This window comes from Phyllostomus hastatus, unplaced genomic scaffold, assembly GCF_019186645.2.
Source record: "Phyllostomus hastatus isolate PE091 unplaced genomic scaffold, TTU_PhHast_1.1 phas_contig_58, whole genome shotgun sequence".
In the NCBI taxonomy this organism is placed as follows: domain Eukaryota; kingdom Metazoa; phylum Chordata; class Mammalia; order Chiroptera; family Phyllostomidae; genus Phyllostomus; species Phyllostomus hastatus.
Window position 1 is genome coordinate 32,411,327 of NW_025333916.1, and position 19,064 is coordinate 32,430,390.

Genomic DNA, 19,064 nt, shown 5'->3' on the forward strand with positions numbered 1-19,064 from the left:
ACATATGAGTGAAGTTATATGGTATTTGTCTTTCTCTGTCTGGGTTATCTCAATTAGCATAAGGCTCTTGAGGTCCATCCATGCCATCGCAAAGGGTAAGATTTCTTTTTTTATGGCTGATAAGTATTCTATTGTGTAAATGTACCAGAGCTTTTTTATCCACTCATCTACTGCTGGATAGTGGGGCTGCTTCCAAACCTTGTCTGTTGTAAATAGCGCTGCAGTGAACATGGGGGTGCATATATTCTTTCAATCAGTGTTTCAGATTCCTCCAGATGTACTCCCAGAAGTGGAATCACTGGGTCATGAGGTAGTTCCATTTTTAATTTTTTTTCTTTTTTCTGTAAGCCCATACTGCTTTCCACAGTGGCTGCACCAATGTGCATTCCCACCAACAGTGCACAAAGGTTCCCCTTTCTCTACATCCTCACGAGCACTTGTAGTTTGTTGATTTATTGATGATGGCCACTCTGACAGGTGTGAGATGGTATCTCACTGTAGTTTTAATTTGCATTTCTCTGATGGCTAGTGGCATTCACAGAGCATCTTTTCATATGTTGATTTGCCAACTCTATGTCCTCTTCAGAGAAGTGTTTATTGAGGTCCTTTGCCCATTTTTTAAATGGATTGTTTTTTGGGGGTGTTGAGTTGTATAACTTCTTTATAAATTTTGGATATTATCCCCTTATTAGATGTATCGTTGATGAATACATTCTCCCATTCAGTGGATTGTCTTTTCGTTTTGTTGATGATTTCCTTTACTGGGCAAAACTTTTTAGTTTGATGTAGTGATGTTTGTTTATTTTTTCTTTTGTTTCCCTTGCCCAAGGAAATACATCAGAAAAAAATAATGCTACAAAAATGTCTGAGATTTTACTGTGTGTGTTTTCTTCTAGGATTTTTATGGTTTCAAGTCTAATATTTAAGTCTTTAATCCATTTTGAGTTCATTCTTTTATTTTGTGTAAGAAAGTGGTCTAGTTTTTTTGCATGTACAGTCCAATATTTCCAACACCGTTTATTGAATAGACTGTCTTTACCCCATTGTATGTTCTTGCCTCCTTTGTCAAATATTAATTGATTGTAAAGGCATGAGTTTATTTCTGGGCTTTCTATTCTGTTCCACTGATCTGTGTGTCTGTTTTATGCCAGTACCATGCTGTTTTGATTATTGATGCCTTGTAGCATAGTTTGATATCAGTTAGTGTGATTCCTCCAACTTTGTTCTTCTTTCTCAAGATTGCTGTGGCTGTTCAGGATCTTTCGTGGTTTCATATGGGTTTTGGGAATATTTGTTTTAGTTCTGTGAAATGCACCATGGGTATTTTGATAGGAATTGCATTGAATCTATAGATTGCTAATGATATTAATTCTTCTTATCTATGAACATGGTATATGCTTCCACTTATTTATATCTCCTTCAGCTTCTTTCAGTTTCTAAACAGCATTTTAGACTCATGATTTGAGAAGCTTACGAGGAGCAGCTGGGTGTGCGCATGTGTGCAGAGCATCTCCACAGGAATGTGTTCTGGGAAACTGGGTGCCAGAGCACTTCTGTTCTTGATGTCTGAGTGCAGGACACCGGAGCCTGCAGCCCCTCCTTGGGAGTGAGCTACAGCCCTGCATCCCAGTGGTGGTCCCAGCCTCCTCATCGCGGCGGAGCACTGTGGGGCTGTGGTATGGCCCTGCCCTCTGGAGCAGGTGGTGGGCAGTGCATCCGTGCATGCCCACCTTTCCCCGGGAAGGTGAGGGTGATGAGAGCCATGGAGCAGGGGTGAGCAGAGAAGACACAATTTGGCTGGACTTAATGGGCTCCCGGTTCCTGGGCAGAACCTGAGCCTGAAAAGGTTCCTCGGGGCTGAATGCAGAGAGTGGATGCAGAGAGAGTGGACCTTGGTGCTGTTGGGTTCGTGGGCCTTCCGGATACAGCGTGACTGTGCTCTCCGGGTGGCACGTTGAGCTCCCTAGGGGTGAGTGAGCGTTGAGCATTCCCTTCTGTGGTCTTCATTTTCTGTCTTCATCGGGCTATAACTGAAGTAGCTGGGGCTGCACAGATTTAAAGTGCACAGTCCAGTCAGTTTTGACACATGTGCACACTCATGAAAGCATCCCTGAAACCAAGGTCACAGACAGGTCTGTCACGCCCTGCGTTTCCCTGTCATTCCTTCCTGTACCTAGTCCCCAGCAACCTGTGATGTGATCTGCCCTGCAGACTGGCTTGCATTTCCTGGAAGTTTCTATAAATGGAATCACATGCTACTGTGCTGGGCTCCTTTGACTGGGCAGAACGACTCTGAAAGGAGATCCCTGCACGGTTGGTGCATCGGAGCCCTGCCCAGACTGGAGGCTCCACACTCATTCATTCTCAGGCAGACAGAGACTTGGGCTGGCCCCAGTTGCAGGCCTTTGCGACCGGAGCTGCTGTGGACGTCAGGGTGCAGGCCTTTGTGTGGCTGCGTGTTTCCATTTCTCTTGAATAAATACCTGGGCGTGGAACTGCTGAGTCATGGAGCGGCTGTGCGTTCAACTTCTTAAGAAACCACCAGACTGTTTCCGAAGCGGTTGCACTGTTTACATCTCGGCAGCCGAGCTTGAGTGTCCCGGCTCCTCTGCACTCGGCCCAGGGCCTGGACACAGGTCCCCTTAGCATCGGCCCTGCTGGTCTGCGGTTCTCACCCTGCATTTCCCTGGTGACTGCTGGTGCTGAGGGCCTTTCAGGCGCTTGTTTGCCAACCACAGTTCTTCTCTGGTGAAGCGCCTGCCTAAATGATTTGCCTATCTTATCAGATTATTTGTCTTTTCACTGAGTGGTAACACTTGATTACATGTTCTGGATATAAGCTTTTGTGAATTTTTTTTTTCCTGTCTATGGCTTCCCTTTTGATCTTCGTAAGGGTGACTTTCAAAATACATTGTAAAATTTTCAATGAAGATCAATTTATCCACTTTTTAAAAAAGATTTTATTTATTTATTTTTAGAGAGGGAAGGGAGGGAGAGAGAGAGAGGGAAACATCAATGTGCGGTTGCTGGGGGCCGTGGCCTGCAACCCAGGCATGTGCTCTGACTGGGAATCAAACCTGCGACACTTTGGTTTGCAGCCCATGCTCAATCCACTGAGCTACGCCAGCCAGGGCTACACTTTTTTTCATTTACGATTGTGTGTGTGTGTTCTAAGAGTCTGGGACCACTGTAAGGTCACTAAGACTTCCTCACATCTTCTTGTAAAGTTACACTGTAGGACATAGCAGATTCAGGCCTATGACCTGTTTTGTGAATCTGTGGGTGTAGTGTGAGGTAAGGGTTGATGTTCACTTGTTTCCATGAACATCCAGTTGATCAGCACCATTTATTGAAAAGACTTTCCTTTCCCTATTGCATTGCTTTAATAGTATCTTTGTCAAATGAATTGACCAAAATATGTGTGTCTATTTCTAAGACTTTTATACCATCAATCTATATTTATATCTTGTCTCTAATACCAAATCATCTTGAATATTGTAGCTTTTGAGAAGGCTTAGAAGCAATAGGGTAAGTCCTCCAACTTGATTCCTCTTTCCTAATAGGCTGTTCTAGGTCCTTTGCATTTACACACAAATTTAGAATCAGCTTGTCAATTTCTGTAGAAAGGCCTGTGGGACTTTTACTTGCTGTTGCAGTGGATCCATGGATGATATTCCGGGAGTGTTGCTACTGTGACAATACTGAGTCTCCAGTCCATGAATGTGGTGTATCTTTTCAGTTATTTAGGTCTTTAAAATTTCTTCTCGGCAATATTTTATAGTTTCGATTTAGGTGTCTGGGATGTCTTTCGTTAGATTTATTGTAAGAATTTCATATTTTCGGTGTCACAAGGCTTCCTTTGGGACTCTCCTTCCATCTGAGCTGACCGTGGTCCCTCCTGCACGGTTCCTGTGCCCCTGGTCCCAGCCCCTGGTCCCTACACTTCCTGCTGAGTCTCTGCCCTGGGGGATGGCGCTTCCTCCACGTATCCCTTACCCCACCCCTTCTCACCCACCGGGCTGTGGGATGGGCGGTTCCGCTCCAGCCCCTGGGGCTGGGAGTAGAGTGGAGAAGCTGCATCCTGGGGCAGCCAGGTGGTCTGAGAAAGTTTGAAAGAGCAGAGTGGCGACTGCCAAGCTCTTCAGACACCCGTTTCTTCAGCAGGCAAGTGTCTGTCCCCCAGGTGTCCCATGGGGTGAGGGATGGGAGAGTAGTCACCCTCAGCTCATTCTCAGACACGTGCTCTCTGGGGAGGCAGGTCGGCAGGCGACTGCTCCCTCAGGTCTGCATAGAGGAGAGATGTGAGCCAGGGCCTCCTGCCCAGGTCCCAGTGTCGCTCCCCCTCTCTGACCCCACATGCGCCGTTGGTGCTGCCCTGCTTCTGTGGGGCTCTCTCACGGGCAGAGAGGGCCTCTTCCCTGGCCAGCAAGTGCCAGTCTACACTGGAGTCTGCTCAGTTTCTCTCCAAGTCTCTTGCCTGTTTATGTTTTGGCTAGTGGTGTGAGTAACTCTGGTGTAAGGGCCTCATTAAAACCAAAACAAACAAACAAACAAACAAAGAAACGAAAAACCCACAGAAAGCAAAAAGATAGCCAAGGATATAGGAGAAAATTTTTGAAAAGTATATATATATCAAGGGACTTGTATCTAGAATATATAAAGAAGTCCTACAACTCAACAATAAAAAGACAAACAACCCAACTAAAAATGGGAAAAGGGCCCTGGCTGGCATAGCTCAGTGGATTGAGCTCGGGCTGTGAACCAAAGCACCACAGGTTCGACTCCCAGTCAGGGCACATGCCTGGGTTGCAGACCATGGCCCCCAGCAACCACACATTGATGTTTCTCTCTCTCTCTCTTTCTCCCTCCCTTCCTTCTCTAAAAAATAAATAAATAAAATCTTTAAAAAAAAACGGGAAAAGGAATTGAATAGATATTTCTCCAAAGAAGATAGAAAAATGGCCAGAAACTACATGAAAAGGTGCTTAACATTATTGGTCTTCAAGGACATGCAAGTCAAAGCATGTCGAGATGCCGCTTTACACCAGGAAGCCTGTCTCTTAGAATAAAAAGGGAACTCATGAGTGAGGGCAGGATGTGCAGCAATTGAGTCCCTCCTGCTGGCAGTGAGAAGTGGTGCGGCCCTCCTGGGATCAGTTTGGCAGTTTTTCGAAAAGTTAAGCACAGAGTCACGCATCCACCCAGCTACTCCACAGTGGGGCTTATGTCCAGGGGAGCTGAGCCCACGTGTCCAAGCGAAAACTTAGACGCAGATGTCTCTGCAGCGTATTCTCCGTACCCACCAAGGGGAAGTGACTCAAAGGTGCCTGGCTGGCGGGGGGACAAGCAAAATGTGGTAAATCCATGTGGAGGAACATTATTCAGCCTTAAAAAGGAACAAAATTCTGATAAATGCCACACCACGGGTGACTCTTAAAAACCCGATGTTCAGTGAATGAAGCCAGACACGAAAAATCCCACATTGTATGGTTCCATTTATGCGAAACGTCCCAAACAGGCAAATCCTTGAGATGGAGAGCAGATGGCAGTTCCCTGGGCCGGGGGGGCAGACGGAGCGCAACTGGGTATGGGTTTTATTTGGGCCTGATGACACGGTTTGGACCCTGACAGAGGTAGTGGTTACACAACACTGCGGATGTCGGCAACGCCACCAAACTGCACCCTTTACATCGGTTGGTTTTCTGTTATGTGAAGGACCTCTCAACCAAAGACAGAAGTGACTGGGGGGCAGGGGCTGGAGGTGCTGCCGTGGTTCTTGTGGCCGAGGCCCTCAGACAGCACGGGGGCTGGGTCTGCAGACAGAGCAGGGAGCGCAGCCTGCTTACGGCCTGCTCTCAGTGTACTTACAAGGGAACACGCCATAGAAAACTGAGAACTTCCGGACAGAAGAGACCCAAGCGCCTGAAGGCAGCAGGAGCCCAGGGACGGTCGGCCCTGCAGCCAGCGCCCCCCTCCCAGCAGCTCCAGTGCTCGGGCCGCATTTAAGGGCAGAAGGTTTCCTGTGACGAGATCGAGGAGGGACACGTGGGAGAAGCTGTTCTGTGAGGCAGGAAATAGGGTCAGGTGAAGGGGACTGTCATCCTGGAGGGCATGAGGGTCAGATGAGAGAGGTGGGGGTCTGGGGTCAGGAAGGGTGGGCAGGGGACACTCCCTCTGAGGGGAGAGCAGGTCTGTTGTGGGCGAGGGGAAAAAGCAATCAGGGCCTCGCCCGCCTGCATGGCGGCACCGCCCTTGATGGCAGGCCTTGGAAGGGTGGGTGGGACAGCACCCATGGTGCCTGGGGTTCTTACTCACCTTCACCTCATTCCTTGCAACCCTGCTGTGTAGAGGGGAAACTGAGGCCCAGAGAGGCCACTCTCTTGCACCCAGACTGCAGGACTAGGAATCCAGGTTCTAAGAAGGCTGTGTGTTGAGACTCGGAGGAGTTACTGAAAGAGGCTGAACAGATGTGGTCTGGGGCCACCTGTCCTCTCACTTACGGGAGAGTTAGCACAGAGAGGTCAGGAACTGTGCTAGAGTCACACAGCTCGCACCGAGCCACATCCTCAGGCTACAGCTGTTCTTCATCTCTGGATTCATTCTCTCCCAGTAGTGAGAGGTAGTCACACTGAGGTGCAGGCTCAGGTTCTCCGCATGCACATGCGTTTTCAGGCATGGGCAAGTTCTGGTTCATCCCAGCACTTTTTTCCCAGCGGCGGTTCCATTTGGAAACGGACAGGTTTCCTCCTGTGTGGCCGATGGCCTCTCGTGGGGTCACCCGAGTCTGACTGTGGTCATTTCCTCACAGGAAGCCCGCTGTGGGGGCTGAGAAGTCGAACCCTTCCAAGCGGCACCGAGACCGCCTCAACGCCGAGCTGGACCACCTGGCCAGCCTGCTGCCGTTCCCACCAGATGTGGTCTCCAAGCTGGACAAACTCTCAGTCTTGCGTCTCAGCGTCAGTTACCTCAGGGTGAAGAGCTTCTTCCAAGGTAGGACTGTCACCTGTGTCCAGCTGTGCCCAGCTGGGTCTCACCTGGGTTCCGCCCTATTTGCTGGGATGGTCCAGTTTGTGCCCCTTGTCTGGGCAACCATGTAGAGGAGGGCTTGCTGAGTGTTGACGAACCAGAGTAGCTCTGGTGGGAGGGGCAGGGCCGGTTCTCCCCCTCTTGGCCTCACTCACTGCCTGGGCCCTGGGGCGTCCTCACAACCCCAGGGCTCCAGGGGACCAGGCAGGCCTGCTTTGTGTCCTGCTATGGACCAGCGTAAGGCTGGGTGGCCGGCCGCCATGTGATTGCTTTGGCTATCGTGGGTGTCCGGCGTGCTCACCCACATCTGATGCTCCAGGTCATGCTATTTTCCATGTGGCCTGGCTCAGCTTCCAAGAAAGAAATGTGGTTGCCACCGATTTTAAAACCTGTGACTGCCACTCCCAGTGAATTGAGTGTGAGCTTTTTACAAAATCATGACCCTATGATGTGTCTTTGGGAGCAGGTAAGGTAACTGTCTCAGGTGGGCATGTGTGGGCAACAGGGAGCGGTGGGGACGCAGCAAACTGTAGAGTTCCTGCTCTACCTACTGTCAGTGTTTGTGCCTCCTCTTGCTGCTGAGCAGAACGCCTTGGGCTGCAGTGAGGATGGACGGTGGGTGAGGGCTGAGGCCTGGACGATATGAACCAAGTCTGTCTACATCCCACACCAGTGGGAGCAGTTCGCATGGAGATGTGACTGGGGTGTGACTCAGCCTCTGCCCATTGCTAGCTTTCTCTGTTCCTCCGGGAGAGGGAGGGCGGCTTTCCTCCAGCAGAGGACTCAGCTCTGGCCGCCCTGCACTGCAGCTGGACACTGGTCCCTCCTCCATAGGGTCCCCTTGGCCTTCTTTCCTCTCATGGAGCAGGAACCCCACACACTCTGGCCACTGCCGGCCTCCAAGAGCCCCTGTTCTGTGTGTGAGGACTGTGCACAGGTGGTCTCGGTTCCCTCCCAGCCTTGCTCAAAGCCCAACTGCCTGTGTTCCCACTCTGCTCTGGGGCTGGCCCTGAGCCCCGCCGAGCTGTCCCACTGTGGAAAGGCCCTCTGCCCCCACGGGAGGCCGAGCACATAAGGCTGTGGCCTGGGAATGTGCTGAGTGGGGCTTGGTCCTGTACGCTGGCAGCTGGGGTGTCGGCCATGCCTGGGCTCCCCGGGGGTGTCCCAGCCCCTCATGCGTATCCGTGCCACCCGAAGCCACCTGCCTGTGTCCATGCCACACTCACGTACATGGGCACCTTAGGTGGGGATGGTGGGTGAGATTTTGCAGCCTGGACCTGGAGCTCACCCAGCACCCAGCCCAGGTCAGTCTCTCCAGAAAACCACACACTTTTCCTTTGCGTTAAAAGGATGCTGTCCAGGGTCTCTTACCCAGACCCTGGTGTATGGAGGGGCAGCTCACAAAACATTTCCTGAAAAGTAGGTTTGGAAAACAGCAGAGAACAGTGGTTACCACGGGGTGGGGGGACTCAGTGGGAATCACCAGGAGGGTCAGGTGTGCTGGAGGGCTTCCCGGAGGAGGTGAGGGGGCCAGGTGCCCTCTGCAGGCTGCACTGAGGTGTTCCTGCATCCTTCATGGGCCCTCTTCAGTGTTCCTGCCTTCCCACTGTAGTCTGGGCCCCTTCCCCAGGGCCAGAGGGATTTTCTGTTCCTACTTCAGCTGCACTGGGGTTTTACCAGGCCCTAGGGTAATGGGCTTGCTGCCCCTCTCCCCTGGCCTGCACCAGAACTCTCTCCCAGCCCCCTCTTCTCCCTGACCACCCCGAGGTCCCCATAGAAGCAGCTTCAGTGGTGCAGGTTCCACCTTGAACCTTTATAGCTGCCAGTGTTCTGGTTCTCTTCCTGGGTCTGGGCCCACATACAGAATCATGTCTGAGGTGTGTCTGAATTCTCCTTCCCAGTGTCCACAGTATCAGACTCGTGTCCTGTCTGTTCCCAGAAGTACCTTTATTTCCTTAGATTTCTGGTTATTGATTGCCTTGGGACCTCGGGTCTCTGCTGAGCCCATGAAAACTTGCAAACTTGCAGGTCACTTGGTGTTTTGTTGTGAGGAGACTGGCTTTGGGCTTCTGTATTCCAACTGGAAGCTGAAAATGACATCTCCTCAGGTGGTTTTAAGTCACACTCCTTTTAAAATTAAAAACTAACAGTCATTCGGCCAGCGGGGCCTCCGAGGGAGGTTGAGGGGCCACCAGGTCTTCCGAGGCTTCGAGGAGACCAGGGGTGTGGCCAGCTTTCTGACTTGGAGTGGGGGCCTGCACAGGCCCCTCACTGGCCCTCCTGCATCCCTTCAGGGATGAGGGTCTGTCGTGGGCATGTGTGACAGCCTACCACAGAGGCGCTGCTGGTCTCCACACACCTTAAATGCCCCTTGTGAAGGGTATTGGCTCTGGGGACGCTGGAGAGGGTGCCTGAATGGCGTGAACACTCAGCATCGCCCCGTGACCCTACAGTGGGGGCATCGCCGGCCCCGTTCCCAGAGCCTGGCCAGCCCCAGTGCCCTCGAATTGAACACACGAATGTTAGCATCTCTCAGTGGAGATGTTCCAGGGTTTGTTCTACTTTCCAGGGGTTCCAGTTTCATGCCAAAATGTATTAATTTTACAAATCAGAAAAACTCAAATGTGTAAAGCAGCCAAGAAAAATCCCAGCAGCACTGCTGCCATCTTGATGTGGGGACTCCAGGCTTCCTGTCCTGGAGACCCGGCTGTGCTGGGGTTGCTGGATAGATAAGTGTTGAAATCGTCACATAGTTCCTTGTGTAAAAGTGTCATAACCAAACATTACACAGTAATGTCTGCCGCTGAGGATGAGCAGATGTCGCTCCTGCACGTGCTGACTGCAAGACAGTCCCCAGGGGGTGGGGCAGGCATCCACCCAGCAGGGAAGGAAGCCTGCTGTGGGAACACTGGAGGAGCAGAAGGAATCTGTCTCATCAGGAAAAGCTACGTGACTGTGAGAACTGAGAATGCAGAAGTCACTGCGCCCCGACTGCCCAGCCAGAAGGGCTGTGTTCACAAAGCCGAGAGTTCCTGGGGGAGTGACCAAAGAAGCCCTTCCAGGGGCAGAGCTCATGCTATGGGCACATGGTCGTCCGTAATGACCCTCTGCCTGGCTCGATGCTGTGGGAGCCATGAGGCTGTGTCCCAGTGCCCAAGGCTCCCCTCACCAGGGACTCTGACCCCACGCCTGGTGTTGAGGTCAGTTTTCTGCGGTGACCTGGAGCGTTTTCAAGGTGTGCGGGATGCCTTTGCTTTTCCAGGAGGGCCATGATGTGATAAGGTGAGAAAGTCATACAAAACGACAGCGTGCCTTCACCTGGGGCACCAGACTTGCCTCTGTGAAGCACCTGTTTTATAGCTGGAGCTCCTGGGCTGTTCGGGCTGTTCAGGCCAGGTGTGGGGCCCCCTGATGGGGCTGTCAGTTCACCTTCCTCCTGCTGACACACCCACAAAGACCGGACCTCCTGGCCGGGAGATTGGGAGGGGGCCCGTCCCTTCCTCTCTGGACCAGTCCCGCTGTGCCCAGCCAGGCCAGGGTTGGCAGTCTTGGAAAGATTCTGCTGTTCGCGTGAGTTCACACATCTGTCCAGGTGTCCACTGGAATGCCTAGTTTTAACCGAAAGCACCTCAACGCCGACCCCACAGCCCACCCCCCGGGTGCGGGGCCCCCACTGCGTGAGCCCGTGAGGCTGACGTCATGCTGTGCTGAAGGCCGGCCAGGCTGCAAAGCTCAGAGACACCGTGGGAGCTTCGTGACTGTCACCACTGAGTGAAATAACAAACCTGTTTCTCCATCACCTTTCCTATCAAGGATTCTGCACGTGTGCATTTTAGAGGAAATTCTAAACACTTTCCTGAATTCATTTCCACTGTGCAGTTAGCAGAGTCAAGCTATAAAACTTGGATCTAATCTGTGCTTCCTGACTCAGAAGTGAACGAATTAATTTCATTACAGCTTCTATAAAAAGTCACCTTTGGGAAGGACGTGGGCTGGAAAGTTTCAGCCTCATAACAATGGCCTGAAAATTTCCAGTAATGTTTACTTTAGTGGTGACTTTCATGAATTTTTAGAAGGCAGTGGGATTATTTTATTTTATTTATTTGGTTTTGCATAGAGCAAAGGGCTGGGGCTTCTGAGTTATAAACCCTCTGCTGGTACCCGAGAGTGGAGTTTTCCGCTCATAAATCTGACCATTCGCACGAGGGATGTTGTGGGGGAAGGCGGGCAGAGGAGAAGCACAAAGGACCCCCGAGGTGGGGCTGGAGCGGAGCTGGGTTCCTTCCAGGACCTTCTACCCCAGCACGCGCAGGTCCAGGGAGCCCCTCACTTAAGCTGAATGGTCCGTCAGACCTGAGGGCCCACTCATGTCAGAGACTCACTGGGTGTAAGGGACAGTTCCCAGTGCGGAGGAGCAGCACGCACAGAGGACAGAGGACCGATGCCCATGCAGGCCTGGCACATGGACAGTGTCCCCCAGTGAGTCACATAGATGGGAGCGCCGATGGGGGGTAACAGATGTGTGCCCTTGACACCATGGAGAGAGGCGCCAGGGAGAGGGGACCAATCTCAGTAAACATGACTGAGACAGGAAGATCACAAAACCTGGAGATTCTTTACACGGTGCCCCCTACCCCATTCTTCACGTACCCTGTGGCTGAAACTGGGCCCCCTGTCTCTTTGAGTATTCGTGCTCAGCCTCTGGCACCCAGTTCCACACATTTCCGTCCTGGAGCTCTACATGGCTGGCCCTGGTTCCCAGGGCACCTGGGCTGAATGGTCACCCTCACCAGGGATGGGCAGGTGCAGAAGGCCTTCAATCACGAGCGTGTGTCCTGGGACCTCCACACAGGTGCCACGTTCATTGGGTGTCAGAAGTGAAGTGCTCTTTGAGACCATCAGTGATCTTATAACCCAGGACTGAAGAGGATACAATTATTAAGCTAAATTCTACTAGTTTGCGGCCTTCACTGAAGAGTCATCCTTCCCTTGTGAGCCCTGTTATGGACTGAATATTTATTTGTGTCCTCACGGATGGACGTACTGAAGCCCTGACCCCTTGGGTGGCTCTCTTTGGAGATGGGGTCTCCAAGGAGGTAGTTGGGGTTCAATGAAGTCACAAGGGTGAGGCCCCAGTCTGATAGCACTGGTGTCCTTACAAGAAGAGATGCCAGAACTCCCTCTGTTCCTGTCTCCCGTGGGGCTGAGGAGAGGCCATGTGAGGACACAGCGAGGAGGCAGTGTCTGCTGGTCAGGGGAAGAGCGGTCCCTGGAAACTGAGTCTGTGGGCACCCTGGTCTCGGATGTCCAGCCTCCAAAACATGTTCAAGCCGCCCGTGTGTGGCATCTTGTTACAGCAGCCAGAGCAGACTGAGACAGCCCCGTGGTGCTGCTGGGGGTGGGGAGAAGCCTCTTCTCTCTTGAACACTCGGTGAGCCCATGCCCACGGGACAGACGCGGGTTGTTCCTGACGGAGCTCCTCCGGAACACAGCTGACCCTGAGGCCTTTCCAGCAAAGACACACCGGCTTTGAACCCTTCAGGTCCGAGAGCCAGTCCTGCACAGAAGGCATGGTGACCGTTGTGTGGCCACCTGCCTTTGACCCCAGGGCCTGGGGAGGTCGCCACACAGTTGTGCAGAAAGGTCTCTCTTGATTATGTTACACATCGGTTTTATTTTTCCTACCATCTCTTAATCACTTCCAGAAGATAAACCTGACCAAGAGGAGGAGCTGGCCCCTGGCTCATTCCTTCGTTCTCCACCCCCAGGACACAGGAAGGAGCCAGAACACAGATCAACAGCTTTGACTTTCTTTCGCTGCCCCAGCAAACCCAGCAAAACTTCAGGGGCTGGCTCCCTCTCTGTGCCTGGAAGAACAGGGACGGTCCCAGAACTCCCCTGGTCCCTTCTGGTTAATTTGGGGTCTTCCAGTCACTGCCCCCCAAGCAGGCTGAGCAGCAGGAGGGGAGAGGGGAAAACTGGGATGGGTCCCATGCAACTGGCTCCTCGGTGACCTGGCACATGCTGCTTGGCCAGGGCCTGAGGGCTCTTGGGTGCTTCCATGGTTTCTTAAGAGACTATATGCCAGGGGTCTGTCTGCTGCGGCCAAGTCAGATGACCCATTCTCTTCGGCTGCCCCATTGCACTTCCTTCTTTAGCCTCTGGTGACAGATCGTGCCTCCAGCCTCTTCTCCAGCCTGCAGGCACTTCCTGGGAGGACTCGAGATATCCCAGGACAGTGTTTTGGGTGTGCGGCCCCACCTGCTCTTCAGGAAATGTGCACCTTGACCCACCCAGTTGGCGTGTGGTACTTCCCACACTCAGTCCTACTGCCTGCTAGGAGCTCCAGGCGCAGCCTCTGCCCCTTGGATTTCCCGAGTTAGAGAGACACCATAGTGCCCCACTGGCCTCAGGAGGCAGATGGCAGGTCCTCACAAGAGTCTTCATGAAGCCCCTCTCACTGGGCACAAGGTGAAGAGAGAAGTGCTCCACCCCTCTCCTGGTGACGGTGGGGGCATGGGACTCCCAGCACAGCCCCTACAAGGAAACCCTTCTCCCAGCCTGAATGTGTCTCATCCCCGATGCTGGCTTCGCAGCCCTGCCTCGGTCACCTGGAATCTCACTGTGGGACTTAGTGTAGTTGGCACCTGTTGCCTTCGGGCCTCAGCCAAAATTCAGACTAAAAAGGTTCCACATTAACAACCAGCTATAATGCAAGAAACCAGAGGAGCCGCCCTGGCATTCAGTGTCTGGTGGGGAAATGTGCTCCAAACACAGTCTCTCCTGGCAGCAAGCTGGACAAGTGACCAGTCCATCCTCCTGCTGACAGCAGCCAAAAATGCAAGATAAAAAGATCTGAAGCCTTTTTAAATATATTGACGAGCCAGCAGAAAACTAAGGAATACTCAGAGACCAAGTCTAAGTAAAGCCAAGAGCCCAAGGAGAACTCTATTAAGGGAAATTTTGAAGAAAGGGAATTCCAGGGCGTGGACCTGAGCTGCAAGGAGAAGGAAGACGGGAAGGCGGTGACTGTGGGTGCGTCAGACCCTGACTGTGTAGAGCAATGGCACTGCTGTGTGGTGGGAACAAAGGGAGATAAATTCCAGCCAAAAGAGCGTGTGCATTTGGAGGGGACTTGTGTTAAATAGTTCAGTGGTTCTTGTATTAATTTACCTTTGGAGGTTGATGAGCTAATTTACAGTAAAATTTCCAGGATAATCATCAAGATGAGAGAAAGCAGATTTAACTTTCAAACTAGTAGAGAAAAAAAGTGGAGTAAGAAAGGTAATCAACCAAAAGAAAAAGACAAGAAAGGAGAAAAAAAGAAAGATGAAAAGGGTAGAACAAATAGAAAGCACTAAATTCTAAACAAGTTAATACGTACAGGAAATGGAGATGGACAAAGCATGCCAGCTGGTGGCCCAGGGTTTTGAGAGGAGACAGCTGTTTGCAGAGGGCGCAGGGCCGGGCAGTGAGAGGGTGGAGAGATGCTACCTGGGAGAAATCTGATGAAACCATACTAATGTCATATAATCATTTTCTGGGTAACAAATGTTACTGGAAATCATAAGACAGTGTCCTCATCTAAAACATTAGAACATTCATTTCATCAAGCAGATACAATAATTTTAAATTTGTATGCTTCTAATAACATAACTTCAAAAACAAAACAAACACGGACTAACCTATAAGGAAAAATAATACATGAACTCATCATCAGAGAGAAAGATGTGAAGTAATTCTCTCAGTTTTTAATAGAGCAAATAAGTAAAAATCAGTAAAGATTACAGACTATTTGAACAATGCAAAAAGGCTTAATCTAATGGACATACATAAACCACTTTAGTCCAAAACTACAGAATTCACGTATTTTCAAGTCCACATAACACTTGCAAATAGATTGAAAACAGATTGGTCAATAAAGCAAGTCTCAATAAATTTTGAAAGATGAAATCATGGAGAATGCATGTTGAGGACTTAATGCAATTAAGCTAGAAATCAAAAATGAAAAGATGACATGAAAACCCTCATATTGGGAAATAAACACTCTTATAAATAACTCATAGTTCAAAGAAGAAAATGTGGTGGAATTTAGAATATACTTACAAATTAAAATGTGTGGGAGGCGCCCAACACAATACTTACAAATAAATAACCTTAAGTGTTTATATAAAAGAAGAAAGGCTGAAAATTAATGGTTTAAGCCAGGGGTATCCAACGTTTTGGTGTCTTTGGGCCACACTGGAAGAAGAAGAATTGTCTTGGGCCACATAGTAAATACACCATGACATGTAATCACACAAAAAAAATCTCATAATGTTTTAAGTAAATCCAAGATTTTGTGTTGGGCCACATTCATAGCCATCCTGGGCTACATGCAGCCTGCGGACTGTGGGTTGGACACTCCTAGCTAAGCATTCAGCTTAATGGTTTTGATAAAGAAAAGCAAAATAAACAAAAAGAGAGTCAAAGAAAGGAAAATATTGGTGAAATAGAAAAGAAACATACAATGGAGTTCCTTTAAAATCACAAAATTTGTGAAGATCTGGTGAGACTGATGACAGAGAAAAGAAAAACAGTGTCAGGAATGTCCAAGGGACACAGTGATAGATGATGTAGATGTTTCACAGGTAATTCAAGGCTACTGTGAGCGGCACATGTATGCCGCTACATTTGAAAACACATGTGAGTAATTTCCTAGAAATGCATCTTATTAAAATTGACTCAAGAGGAAATAGAAAACCTGAATAGTCATATAACAATTAAAGAAGCTGAATCAGTTACAAATCTTCCCCCAGACAAAATCTAGGGCCAGATAGGTTTAAAGCAATTTCTATCAAATACTGAAGGAAACATAATTTCACTTTCTACTGAATCCTGAGATGTTGAGTTGGAATTGGAGGTATTGGTGTGAAATCATGAATTTTGATATGTATAAATATAGACACAAATATATGAGGTCTGTCTGGGAAAAGTCCAGCCATTGTTAATATAACAAGAACAATTTGTGTGGCGTCGATGTAACCTTGCAGCCAAGGAGAGTGGACTGGAATGTGCATGGGTGAACAATGACCCCTTCAATGTACTAGTCAGTGGAGGTGATAGATGCTATTGAGTGAGTACGTGTACTGTGTGGCCATCGTATTAAAAGTGAGCTAGTATAGCAAAGAATCTGCATCAGATTTTGCGTTAAGCTTGAACATTCTTCTGTGGAAACTATTCAGATGATTCAGAAGGCTTTCAGAGATGATGTAATGAGTGTAGCACAAATAAACACTTCAAAGATAGTCAACAAGCTATTGAAAGTGACCCAGGTTCTGGAAGGCCTACACCAAGCAGAACGCCTGAGAACGTTGAACGTGTACAAACTGCAATCAACAAAGATCAGTGACTGACAGTGTGAGAACTAGAAGCTGATCTGGGGATTCCAAGAAGTACTGTATCTGAGATTTTGACACAGGATCTTGGCATGAAACATTTCGTGGCAAAATTTGTTCTGCAGCTTCTGCTACCAGAGCAGAAGGAACATCGTACTGCAGTTGCTAATGACTTGATTCAAACTGCTACCAAAGAATAAGATGTCCTCAAGGGGGTCATAGCAGGAGGTGAGCCGTGGGTCTACAGCTATGGCCTGGAAATGAAGGCCCAGTCATATCTTGTATCTTCTTCAATAAATCCCTCTATTTTTCACATTGCATGTCTGGATACTTGATGGACAGGCTGCATATATGCATAAATGTGTGTGTTCTAGCTCTGTCCACTGATGGCATCTGGGAGAGGGTTACACCAGAGTGTCAGTGAGCATAACTCACATTCAGATCTTGGTGTTCAGACACCATTAAAAGGAATGAGGGCTTTTTCTTTTCTTTTTTCTTTTCTTTTCTTTTTTTTTTTTAGCCTCCTTCCAGTGTCAGAGCAGGGACAGTACAAGAGAAGCTTAGATCCTTCGGGCCAGAAAACACAGCTGTGCTCAGCCAGGGAGGAGGATGTCATGGGACCCAGAGCCACCCGAAGGGGCTGCACTGGCCATGCCTGGGACAGTTTCAACATTAACATGAGTAAGGGCAGTGCTAGGTTATAACCCAGTGAAGAACATAAGATTTCATAAGCTCACACTGATGTGAATAAATGAATAATAAGGGAAAGCTCCTCCTTACAGTAAGCTGGCAACTAATAGACAGGAGACAGAATTCCAGACAGATGGCTGTAAGTAGAAGAGGTGAATTATAAACTCACTAGTTGGTAACCATTCAGACAAGGAACATCAAAGATGCTAAAATTACTGTATCGAACTGACGTGAGAAGTGGGCTTTTTGTAGTCTTGAATGATCTCCCAACAAAATACAAATGGATTACAAAGGGAAAAAACTTACGAGTGAAGAAACCCAGCAAACACTCTCCTAAGTAAACAAATTTGACCTCACCAATCATGGAATAAGCTGACATCATGCATGAGAAGAACACGTGGTCACTTCTGTCATATTCTGGCTGAAGATGAATAACTTTGGCCTAATCAAGAAGAAACACCAGACAAACCCAAGTGGAGGAGCAGCCTGCAAAACAACTTGCTATAATGATTAAAGTCAAGGTCATGAAAGTCAAGGATGGACCAGGAGCACTCTGGACGGAGGGGAACGGAGTGATGGGGCAGCAGGACCAGACCCCAGGCTACAAGGATGTTCGTGGGACAGCAGGCAGAACTGGAGTCGAGTCTCTGGGCAAAGGACATTTGGGGTGCTTTGCACTATTCTCATAACTTGCCTGTAAGTCCAACATTGTCTCTAAACACATGCAAACAGAGGAAGGAACAAAGAAAACTGTACAACCAAAAATTTGCTCTGAGCATATGAAAGGTGGGGCCCCTGGAGGGACCGTGGGGACAGCGAGCTCCTCGGGAGTGAGGGCAGGAGGATGTCGAGGGCGGGTGTGCGGGGCAGCTCTGGACAGAGCAGCTGTGTTTGGGGAGCATGGTGGGCTTGTCGGGGTTTGTGAGGCGAGTCACGTTTGGCCCTTTTAGGAGTGCTTGGCATTTTCCGGCACTTAGTCCTTTTGTCACGAGAAATGTGAGAAGAGCCTGCGCTTTCCTCGCAGCCACCATCGCCACCCACCATTTCACAAATGGGGTCCGAGCAGGGGTGGTGGGTCAGGCGGGAACAGGGGAGTGGGTGGCTGTGGCCATGAGGACTGGGGTGAAGCCCCAGCAGGACAGGGTGCCTTGGAGCAAAGATGGGCCCCCACCTCAGATGGGGGCGCTCTCCTGGCCAAGCAGCTACCTGTGGTTTCCATACGGCCCCGCCCCCGCCAGTCCCTCAGGGCCTCCAGGTCTTTCCATCAGTTAGGTCTGCATCTGTTGACGGTGAGTTACGTGTGACGGATAGGACCCGACCTGTGATTGATTTGTCAGGAAATCGAGGGTGATGATGGGTGACAGGCCCACTTCAAGTCAGAGTCATTTGCAAATCTGGGGAACTGGCGGCCGGGCCTCCAGTCTTTACTGTATAAACTTACTATGAATTTACTATAAGTTCGGGACTCGTGCAAGAATCAGAGGCTGCCTGACAGCTGAGCTGAGCACTCCTCTAAGGTCTGGGACGCCGGCCCGGCCAGTAGGTGCACCACTCTGGGACTGCTGTCAGCTGGGACCGCCCCTGAGAGCTCTCTGTGGGGCTGTCCCTCTGGGGAATGTCCTGCCTCGACTCCAGCCAGGGTTCTCTGACCGTCGCTGTGTGAGGTACTGGGTCCTGCACTGCGGCCCCTGCTCCTCGCCTTCACAGCTGCACACCACGCGATTACTGATTGAATAAATACTGGACTTTTTAAAAGCACCAGGGCACCCTTTTTTTGTTTTGTTTGGCAAAACTTTTCTTGAACCCTTGGCTTGACACTGGTGCACTTTTCATCCCATGTGTGGAAACTTAACAAAAGCACCCAAAGAATTGGCTTCTTTCAGGTGCCTTACACCATGAACAGAATATGGACCCACGATAAGTATACACTACATTCCTTTTATCTTTTTCTTTCCCAAGAGCTGTTCTCAG

The 19,064-nt window shown here is 49.9% G+C and overlaps 1 protein-coding gene across 2 annotated transcripts in view; it reads left to right on the top strand.

Moving 5' to 3' along the window:
* The window catches only part of AHRR (aryl-hydrocarbon receptor repressor), an 81,969-nt gene that overhangs the window by 12,014 nt on the left and 50,891 nt on the right, over window positions 1–19,064 (top strand). For both annotated transcript variants that reach the window (XM_045848035.1, XM_045848036.1), the window contains exon 3: window positions 6,809–6,990. In XM_045848035.1, the coding sequence (XP_045703991.1) occupies window positions 6,809–6,990 (182 nt within the window). The remainder of the gene's footprint in view (window positions 1–6,808; window positions 6,991–19,064) is intronic.